Source organism: Falco cherrug, chromosome Z (assembly GCF_023634085.1).
Source record: "Falco cherrug isolate bFalChe1 chromosome Z, bFalChe1.pri, whole genome shotgun sequence".
Classification (NCBI taxonomy): domain Eukaryota; kingdom Metazoa; phylum Chordata; class Aves; order Falconiformes; family Falconidae; genus Falco; species Falco cherrug.
Genome location: NC_073720.1, coordinates 23,046,963 through 23,057,892, shown reverse-complemented (window position 1 = coordinate 23,057,892; position 10,930 = coordinate 23,046,963). Strand labels below are relative to the sequence as shown.

At 54.5% G+C, this 10,930-nt stretch overlaps 1 protein-coding gene across 1 annotated transcript; it reads left to right on the top strand.

The window, feature by feature from the left end:
* Nucleotides 1-3,813: 3,813 nt before the first annotated feature.
* On the top strand, nt 3,814-5,488 carry HTR1A (5-hydroxytryptamine receptor 1A). Its single transcript, XM_005432693.3, has one exon. It carries the CDS (start codon nt 4,130-4,132, stop codon nt 5,369-5,371), a length of 1,242 nt encoding a protein of 413 aa, XP_005432750.1. The 5' UTR covers nt 3,814-4,129; the 3' UTR covers nt 5,372-5,488.
* Nucleotides 5,489-10,930: the final 5,442 nt, after the last annotated feature.

Genomic DNA, 10,930 nt, shown 5'->3' with positions numbered 1-10,930 from the left:
ACCTAACTCAGCCCTGAAGCTGAGTTCTGTGCTGATGCTCTTATTTCTGTTAGACCCGAGATGATTCTTGCAGAGCTACTGGAATGTCTCAGCACTGCACGGCTAGCCAGCTCTGACCTGGCTGGGTGGGACTGCATGAAGAACTAGCCAAGCCACCTCCATGCCCCAAAAGGGAAGAAAACCCAAGCTGGCACAGGGGTGATCCAGAAGCTGGGAATTTAGGCTTCCTTACTGCACTGTTGCATTGAGTTTGTGGTGTATTGTTTCTGAGCAGACTCGTTGCAGGATTCAAGAGGGATTTTCCCCTCCCTTTTCATATACATGAGTTGGATGTGGGGGGCTTCACAAACTGGCCATAGCTAGATACAGGACATAGGGAACAGTTCTGCTACTGGTACCGAAGGTCACTTAGGTTTGGGGCTGGTACATCTTGTCCACAAAGTCAGGACTAAACAGATTGTCAGACTTGGACTCATTTTGATCCAGAGCAGTTTGGCTGGGAACTATACAGGTACAACACTAGAAATCGCCTTAAAGTTTTGTCCCATTCTTACAGCTTCTGGTCTTTCACAGTACAAAGTTTATAATTTGTTAAAGTACTGGGAAACATTTTGTGCTTTATGAAAGGTGGGAGCAGGTATCTTGAAGTGGGTATCACAGTGCAATGTGTGTGCTTGTGTGAAAGGGATGAGTTTCAATGATACAGTCACTTCAGCCTTGTAATTCTTGTTTGCTTTTCTGTATTTTAAAGTTAATAACTGTTCTTCCGAAGGTTTCAAACAAGCATGGAGTAGTGCTAATTCCTGTTGGCTATATTCCCAAGATGCCCAATGACAAAATTCAAGGTGGCAGTAGTTGGTGGATTGTCTCCTGGGACATCTTTCCTTCCACTGAAACTGTTAATTTCCTTAGCTCCCTAGTAAAGACTACTCATTTTGAAACCATTACTGGAATGTAATTTCTTGAATAACAAAAATGCTGTATTTTATTCTGGTGAATACTAAAAAACTACCCAAGACCCAAATCCTTTTCAAAGCAAAGTGTAATATGCAACCACGTGAACAAAATGCTGCAATCAAATTGTAGCATTTTAGTTGGACCCTGGCAAATAGACAATACAGTAATAATCCGAGATCATCAAGAATACATAGCTCTCCCCTTTTTGGAAATGTGTAAAATGAAATTACTCAGGAAAGCATCTTCTGACACAGTTGTTAATGCTTTTTCTTTTCATACTTACTGAGGAACGACTTGTTTGCTGCAGCTGTGTCATAACTGAATAACATTAATATTTTAGTTGGACTTTTAAAGGTTGTGCGATGTTAAGGTTTCATTTATTTTCAAGTCAGCTTGGATTTTGTGAGGATACGGCTTTCCTTAAAGAAATTCCCTAGGTGCTTTACCCAGGTTATCTAAAGACATTAGCACATCATTTAGTTGCTTGAAAGTTTAACTGGCTTTTTGCTCTTTAAATGCTTAGTAGGATTAAAAACACTATCACATCAAAAGAGTGAGTTTTCCCTTCATCTACATCTTTCACCTCCTACTCCCACCCTTTCCTCCACGGTTGCCTAAGTTGTTTCTCAATTTAATTCAGAGTGAAATGACTTTCAGTCCCTAAACAAAATTCAAAAAGCCGATTTAAAAGGTTTCCACTGAAAGTGGACCCTGTCGACTTTTCCGCACTGGAATTTCTCGGCAAAAAGTGTCTGGGATTGACTGCCCTTGACCGTGTCAGCGCAGAACACCTCTAGAAACAGTTCCTCCTAGAGCCCTTCGTGGACTCCTAAAACCCCCATTCCCCGTGGCTTTGAAACGCTAATTTCAGGCTAACCTAATTAGGCTAATGACTTGCCCATCACCGCAAGAAAGCTGGGAGAATCTCCTCGAGATTTCCCTGCCTCCCAGACTTGCACTTTCTTCGTTGCATCAGGCTGGCTGTAAACAACAAGAAGCACAAACTGATTTCGCTGAAGGTGAAAGGGTCCTGAAACAGGTTGGCTCAGAAGCCAACCGTGCCATACGTTTGAGAGGACATCAAAAAGAAAATAGGTTTTGGTAGTGAAGGAGCAAAGCATACTTAAATGCCGTTTACATTTTGCTTTGTCTGTGTCTCAGCAGTGTAAGCCTTCATTCAATAGGGCACCGATCCTCTAAGCGTTAGTGCCCGGCTGGCACCACGGGCAATGCAGGGGTTCAGCTCTGCTCTGCTTATCCAGCGCATCTCTGCGCCTTGCTGATTCTCAGTAAGGAATGCAAGCCTAGAGGCGGGGAAGTGCAGCCTGACCCCCTCTCGTAAAGAGGAACTGGCCGAAATCTGGCCAAATGTGCTGAAGTAGTAAACTCAGCTTTATTTTTAAATGTTGACTGAGAGAAGGTGAGGAAACTTGGGCGTTGCAAGCCAGGCTCTGTGATCTCAAGTTTGATTAAGTTAGAATCTGGCAAATCTTCCTGTTAAGCAATTACTTATTTGGCTTTCTGCGTTTTCTGAGCTTGCATGGCACAACTACAAAGCGGAGTGAAAGATCTCATACCATTAAAAATACTGAGACGCAAGACAGTAGAAAGCCTGCACAGAAGTTGTGTCAGAGGGCTTCCTTTCACGGACAGTTGGAGTTAAGCCTGTCAATAACACCACGGGTTGGTTTTTTGTTTTTTTTTTGTGTGTGTGTGTGTTTTCCTGGTTGTTTGTTGTTTTTTTTTTAATGACAGATGGTTCTCAGGTTTGTGATTGTTTGTTCTATTTACTGGATATTAACTGATTTGCTTATGATGTGTCAACCTGACACTCTTGTATTCAAGATTGTTCCCAGAGGTATTTTTCTCATTTCACTTGCAGACCTCAGCTTTTCTCCCTTCTGCTGTGGGGTGGGGTGGGGCTGTAATGCATTCCCCCCCCCCCCCCCCCTTCTGTTGTTGTTGCTGTTACTGTCTTGCGAGGACAGCGATTTCAACAGCGTGCTGCGCGGTAACCCCCGTCTCGGGAGGGCCGGGGACAAGGCCGTCCCTCGGCGGGGATCGGGACAGCGGGGACCAGCGCACCGGTGCGCAGCCCCCGACGGCAGCGACCGCGCTCCCCACGACGGGAAGCTGGGGCGAGGGCACGGGCCGTCACGGATGGGGACTCCACCGCGCCAGCACTCTCAAGGGACTGAGCGAGAGCCCTGCCCGGCACCGGGCTGCACGGCAATCTCTTCCGCGACACCCGTGCGACACTGTGATCCCTCTCGCCCGGCACCCGCGGCGGCATGGCTGATGCTGCCCCCCGGACGACCCCGGCAGCACCGGGCGGACAGGGGGCGAGGGGGCAGACCCAAAGAAAGTCCCGCCGGCCCCGTGGCGGCGGGTGCCCGGCCGACCTGCCCCCGGGCGCCGCGCCCTCGGGCCGCAGCCACCTGCCTGTAGGTGGCGATAAGCCCCCCCGGAGCCCCCCGGCACACCTCTGCGCCCCCCGCCCCAGCTGGTAATGCCTGGCTACGGAAAGCCTCCCCCTGCCTCGCACACCCCGCACCAGCTCCGGCGCCGGTCCCGAGGGGAAGCCCGCAGCCCCCGCTGCCCGAGGCGGAGGACATTTGGAGGGGGCGGGGATGGTGGGGAGTCGTGGTGGGTTTCTCTGCGGTGTCCCCACTGCGAGCAGGGGAGGGCGGAGAGTGACGGACCCCGGCGGCCGCTCCGCCGGCGGCGCTGGGAGACGATGGCGACCTAGCGAGACACCCCCCCCGCCCCGCGGAAGGGCGGGATGGAGGGGGGGGCGGAAAGGGAGGGGAAGGAGGGAGGGAAAGAGCGAGGGGAGAGCGGGGAGGTAGAGCAGGAAGGAGCGGCGCGGGAGAGCGGCGGAGCGAGGGGCAGCAGCTCGGCGAGCGGCGGAGTGAGAGCCGCCCCCACCGCCCGGGGCTGCGCGCTGGGCAGAGGCGGCGGGGATGGGCGGGCGCGGGGCGGCTCCGCCAGCCGCCGTCCTCCGAGCCTCAGCCGCCTCCCGCCGCGCTATATAGGGGAGGGAGGGGTGGCAGAGGGGGGGTACCCGTCGCGGCCAAAGCGCACGGGGCGGCGATGCCTCCTGCCAGGGGAGCGCACAAGTGACCGGCGCCTCTTCCCATGCCCGTCTCCTGAAGCCACCCCCCCTCCCGGCATGGATGTGGCCAACAACACTACCTCCCCAGAGCGCTCCCCCGAGGGGGCAGGCGGCCCCGGCTTCGCCGAGGTGACCCTGAGCTACCAGCTGCTCACCTCCCTGCTCCTGGGCACGCTCATCCTGTGCGCCGTGAGCGGCAACGCCTGCGTGATCGCGGCTATCGCCCTGGAGCGTTCCCTGCAAACCGTGGCCAACTATCTCATCGGCTCGCTAGCCGTCACCGACCTCATGGTGTCCGTGCTGGTGCTGCCCATGGCGGCCCTCTACCAGGTGCTGAACAAGTGGACGCTGGGGCAAGTCACCTGCGACATCTTCATCTCGCTGGACGTGCTGTGCTGCACCTCTTCCATCCTGCACCTGTGCGCCATCGCCTTGGACAGGTACTGGGCCATCACGGACCCCATCGACTATGTCAACAAGCGGACTCCCCGGCGGGCCGCCGTGCTTATCAGCCTGACCTGGCTCATCGGCTTCTTGATATCCATCCCGCCCATGCTGGGCTGGCGGACGCCCGAGGACCGCTCGGACCCCGACGCCTGCACCATCAGCAAGGACCACGGGTACACCATCTACTCCACATTCGGCGCCTTCTACATCCCGCTCCTCCTCATGCTGGTGCTTTACGGTCGCATCTTCAAGGCGGCCCGCTTCAGGATCCGCAAGACCGTCAAGAAGGCAGAGAAGAAGAAAATCGCCGACACCTGCCTCACACTCTCCCCGGCCGCCCTGCAGAAGAAAAGCAACGGGGAGCCCGGCAAGGGCTGGCGGCGGACTGTGGAGCCCAAGCCCGGTGCCTGTGTCAACGGCGCTGTGCGGCAGGGTGAGGACGGGGCCGCCCTGGAGATCATCGAGGTCCAGCGCTGCAACAGCTCCTCCAAGACTCACCTGCCGCTGCCCAGCGAGGCGTGCGGCTCCCCGCCGCCCCCTTCCTTCGAGACGCGCAACGAGAAGAACACGGAGGCCAAGCGGAGGATGGCTCTGTCCCGGGAGAGGAAGACTGTCAAGACCCTGGGGATCATTATGGGCACCTTCATCCTCTGCTGGCTGCCGTTCTTCATCGTGGCGCTGGTCCTGCCCTTCTGTGACAGTAAGTGCTACATGCCCGAGTGGCTGGGGGCAGTCATCAACTGGCTGGGCTACTCCAACTCCCTTCTCAACCCCATCATCTATGCCTATTTCAACAAAGACTTCCAAAGTGCTTTTAAGAAAATTATCAAGTGCAAATTTTGCAAGCAGTGAAGCCCACGCTCCTGGACGAGGCAGCGGGGGTCCTGCCACTCGCTCCACCCGCCTGGCCCCCGTCGCTGCGTGTTCCCCACCCCCCCCCCACCCCCCCCCGCCCAGCCCCTCTACAGCGCCGGCAGAAGGGCCCGGGGAGGGGGGGAGCGGGGGGGGGGCGGGGGAAGCGGGGATCCGAGTCCCTCGCTCCCTCCGCCTGTCGGACAAGACCCGGGGGACAGGGCAGGGCTCCACCGGGGACGGCGGGCGAGCGCCTTGCCCTGCAGGGCGCCCCGGCCGCCCTCGCCTGGCCCCCCCGGCGCTCCGCTGCCGGGCGCCGGCGCTCCTGCCTCTCTCCATCCTTCTCCTTCATCGTTCTGGGTAGACTTAGGGTTTGCAAGTCGTTGCTTGTGGTCGCTGGAAACCACAGTGTCTGCCCGAGTAGCATCGGTAAAAATAAACCACCCTATGCAGAAAACCGGCGTATTGGGGATCTTTCTTGGATTTGCGAGGAGACGGCGGGGAGCTGAGAGTCCGCAGTGTGAGGCTGAAGGCCGCTTCCCGAGCGGAGGAAGGGGCGTCGGGCTCGTCGCTTCCCGGGCTGTGAAACCACCAAGTGGATTTTCTTAGGGGAAAACCGACTATATTTTGTAGCCTTGCAGGGTACTTACACTTACGTCTTGTGTTACGTGTGCCTAACAGCCCTCCTGCTATGCTGGGACCTTCCAGTTCACAGAGCTTCGCTTCCTTACAGCGCAGGGAGGTGATGTGATGGGGCTTAAACGCCAACCGCAGGCCTCATTTGTACGCTGATTTTTATTTTTTTTAAAATGCCTTTGACCGAAAGTTTCCCACCGAGGAAAGGTTTGGCGCTGTGCGACTGTCCCTGAGTTCACCGCGCACGAAGGATCACAGGGAGTTTAAGCAGCCTCAGAAGCTACGTTTCTTTTTTTGTTTGTTTGTTTTGTTCTGTTTTGGGATTTGTTTGTTTTGGTTTGGTTTTTTTAAGCCTCTTTAAAGTTTCTCCGGAGACGCTTGCGGTTGCTCCGAAGGCAGCCACCTGCGGCACATTTTGCTCGGGGGAAAAAAAAACAAAACCAAAAACAACCCACCAACAAACAAGAACAAAATGAACCAAACCGATCAACCAAACCATTGCCATGTGCTCCGTGGCAGTAGGGGAGGGGCCGAGAGCATCCTCCGGCGGCAGCCGCGGATGGCGAAGGCGGCACATCGGCACAGGCTGGGACGGGGCAGAGCCTCCTTCTCCCGGGACAGCCCCGGCGGGGGCAAGCACGACCCTCCCCACAAGCTGAGAGCTACGGCCAGAAGCAAGCGGTGTCACTGCCATGCCAAGGGCAGGGAGACCCAAGCCTGGCCTGGCTGGTCCCCGCGGTGGCCGCGCCAGCCTCTCCCCGCAGAGGGTCCCCCCCCTCCCGTCAATCCTAGCTGCTTGGCTCCAGGAAACCCGGCGTGCTTCCCCCTCCCCGCCTGGCCCGGGGCTGGAGCAGGACAGCAGGACACCTTGCCGGCCGCACACACCTCTGCCCGCCCCGCCTCTCTCCTGCCGTGCCCCGGGCTCTCCCGCCAGCCGCGGCCGGGCGCTGGGACCGCTCCCGGGCGGCGCCGGGTCGAGTACCGGCACCGGGCAGGCTGCGGCGTACCTTTGCGATGGGCTGCCTGAAATGAATGCTTGACCAAATATATACATATTATATATATATTTTTCCTGTTTATTTTTGTGTAATCTGTGTTACCTGTAGGTAAAAGGGAATGTTAAATCTGTGCGTCACGTGAATGTAAGTGTCCAGTCATTTCTGAACTTCAACCGCTTCCATTAAATGACAGTAGTGCATTTAACAGCGTCAGATATATAGCTGATTGTCTGAAAATCTTATTTGACCTCATTTTCGCAATTAAAGTGATCTTTGATCTTACCTCCGGTTTGATCACTCCTAACCACGTGCGTCCTGTCCTAGATATTCCTTAAGTGCCGGAGTGTCAGAGGAGTCAGCCTGCAGCAATTCGGGAGCCGAAGATTCTCCCGAGTGCGGGGGTAACCCGGCTTTGGGAGCCCCACCGCGGGAGTGCGGGCTGGGCAGAGCCGCTGGGCGCCCCGGGGCGGGTGCGGGAGCGGGTGCGGCAGCGGGAGCGGATGCGGGTGCGGGAGCGGGTGCGGGTGCGGGAGCGGGTGCGGGTGCGGGAGCGGGTGCGGGTGCGGGAGCGGGGGGCCGCGCCGCCAGGGCACAGCGCGCCTCGGTGCGGCGGGAGAGCCGCCCTGCAGCGGGTTCGCTCCGCTCGCCGCCTCCTCCCCCGGGTCCGGCCGATTCCTGCCGGTGCGTTTCTGCACGTTTTGCCCGTTTCCCCTCCCCGCCCCCATGGCAAACATTCCCGCAAACTCCTCCGTAGCGATGCCAGCTGGGAATGCGCGGCCGCCCTCTGCTCCGCACGACAGAGCGCGCAAGGTCTCTCCCTCCGCCCCGGGGACTGAGGCCCCACTGCGACTCCGCCGAGACCCCCGGGACCTCGAGGCAGGGCTCACCCGGAGCCGCACCAGGCAGGGCAGCAAGAGGGGTGCAACTCCTGTGCCCTCTGCCTGCCGCCCGCGCGCTGCGGGGCGAGGGATGGCGGGGGCACGGGCACGGCCCTCAACCCGCAGCGAGGGCTGCAAGGTGCCCCAGCCGCCCGGTGCCGCTGCCGCTGGGGCGGGGTGAGCGCCGCAGCTTGGGAGCCCTTGTCGCTCCGGCTGGCACAGGGCGGCGGGGCGCCTCGTCCCGTCCAGCTCCGCCGCCTGCCCCCCCGCCCGCCCCTTGCTCGGACAGAGGCGGGTCGCGGCCCCGCACCTCCGCTGCCCCCGGGCGGAGGGTCCGCGGGAGCGGCGAGGGCACCGGCGCCTCCGCGCCCGCCACCGCCAGCCTCGCTGCCTCTTCCCGGCGGGGAAAAGAGCCCCGCGGCTCCAGGACGGACCCGGCGGCGCCCACGGCTCCCACCGCACCCCCCGGGCCGCTCCCCGGGCCGCCCCCTGCACGGGACCATCGCCCCGGCCCTCCGTGGGGAGGGTGTTTTGCCGAACGGTTTTACATTCCCCCTGTCGTCTCTTCTTTTCCCTCCTTTGTGTTAGATTTTCTAACGTGGAGGAAACGCATTGCTTTAAAAGATGGGGCTTTTCGTTTCTGCGCTGTAGTTTTCATATTCTTAATTTCATTTCCACTAAAATTAAAAAACCGAAAAAATACCACCTAAACAGAGGATTTAGTGTTTTTTAAAGAGATAAATCAATTCTGCATTAAATCAACATTTGTGGTTGGTTGCAGTATTGTATTTGCTCCACTAACGAGCAACCTCCTCACAGTTTAGAGAACTTCATTTCAGTTTTAAAGGACGCATGGAAGCTCAAGCAATGAATAAAGAGAAATATAAGTAGAAAGCAGAAAGTTTTATGTTTTAAACAGAGCTGCAGAAAATTAAGTTTTAACAACTTGGAGTCGATTGTGAATACCAAAGATGGGCATAGATGTAAAAGGCTTTAGCCTTTTCTTCCTTTAAAAATCCTGCTTTAGAGTGCTGTAAAATGAGAAAAAGGTTTCATAACTGGATTTTCTGTGCTCTGTGGCTCGAGTCCAGGCTGAATTTGGGTCTGTATCACATATCTCACAAGAAGTACTTGCAGAGCAATCTGAGTGTGCTTACACTGGCCAATTGTACTTATGGTTGGGGCTGGGGAGATGAAGGGGTGGGAAAAAGGGGAAGACATGCTGGCATAATCTATATTGGATCAAACTGCAAAATGGATTTTGTGACGATGCAGTTTCATTTATTTAAATAGAAATGTTCCCCATAAAATGTTTGACTCCCTACTTTTCCATGACGTTCCCATCCTGACAGAAACATGCTGTAAGTCTGGTAGAAAGAACAACAAAAGCCCCCAAACAAATGTTCCCCAGTCTCCTCATAGTTAAAAACCTAGTCTTCAGAATCTTTTCTGAATGTTTGCCTTTTCAAACATTGCTCAGGGCAACACTATGAATCTTAGTCTAAAACACATAACCAAGAAATTAATCCCTCAGAGGGAAGAAACGGAAAAGGATGCTGGGAGTGAATTTCTGTTTCATAGCTGCTCAAAGAAGCACTTTTAACAGTATGGGTGACTATTACCTCTTTGGATATGGCTGGATATATCCACAATGGCATGTAGCTTGCCAATATTCCTGGTGGGGCTCTACAAAACCTAAAACCAATAATAACTCTCACACTTTCAAAAAATACAGTTTCTTCTGTATTTCTGGATCTCAGCTGGGGTCATCCTGCTTGGGTATACGTTGCTGTGAGCCTCACCTTATCTTGCTGCCTATAGCTGAGCTCCTGTTCTCTCTGAGTAGCCAGTATGACTTCTAGCGACAAAAAGCGGCAAATCTGTAGCATGAAATTCCTTCTGCTGGACTGGAAGCACAAAACTTTTGGTGCATGATCCTTTCCGTAGCAAGAATGGAGTCTAAACTATTTTACTTAATGGGGTGACTCCTTGTCATGGTTTAACTAGAGCTGGCAACAAGCACCATGCAGCTGCTCGCTTACTGCCTCCCCCTCCCCGAGGGGTGGGGAGGAGAATCGAAAGGGAATGTAAAACGAGAGGTGGGATAAAAACAATTTAATAATTTAAACAGAAAAAAAGGAAAGAACAATAATAACAATAACAACAACAACAACAAGAATAATAATAGTTATAATGGAAAAGGTGGAGGAAAGGATAAAATTCGAAGGGAAAGGGACAAAGAAAGAAAAGTGATGCACAGTACAACTGCTCTCCACCTGCTGACTGATGCCCAGCCAGTCTTTGAGCAAAGATCCACAGGCCCAAGCTAACCTCCCAAGTTTATATACCAAGCATGATGTCCCATGGCATGGAATACCTATTTATATTTGCTAGCTCAGGTCAGCTGAGCTGGCTGCCTCCCCTCCCAATTCCTTGTGCTCCTTCAGCTCTCTGGCTGGCAAGGCCTGAGAAACTGAAAAGTCCGGGACTTAGTGTAAACATTACCTAAGAACAACTAAAAACTGTGTTACCAACACTGTTCCCACATTGGAGCCAAAACACAGCACTGTACTAGCTACTAAGAAGAACACGAATTCCATCCCAGCCAAAAGCAGGACACTCCTTGATTTGGGCAGTGGGTGACAGAAGATTTGTTGGTGTTTTCATACCTCTCTCGATTAAGAGAAAGGGCAAATGCTCAGGTGCACAGAGAACTGGAGACTCAACCCTTACAAACACTTACAAGCAGCTACAAATCCCAGCCTTGCAGATGTCTTGGCCAAGTTAGTGTGGCAGGCTGTCAGCATTGTCCTGCAGAATGTAGATGAGGGATGAGAAACAGATGGATTATAAAATATTTTAGAAATTACTAAACCTGAACAAAATTTGATAGGACTACCGGGGAGAGAGAGAGAGAGAGAGAGAGAGAGAGAAAGGCACATAACTATCCAGATGGTTCCCAGAAGCTTCACAGACCTGTTGAAAATAGTGAGGGTCTCATAAAGGAAAACCAATATTCTTACAAGCAAACAAACAAACAGACAGAC

Coding starts and splice junctions, on each gene's coding strand:
- HTR1A (XM_005432693.3), top strand. CDS start 4,130: ATGGATGTGGCCAACAACACTACCTCCCCAGAGCGCTCCCCCGAGGGG.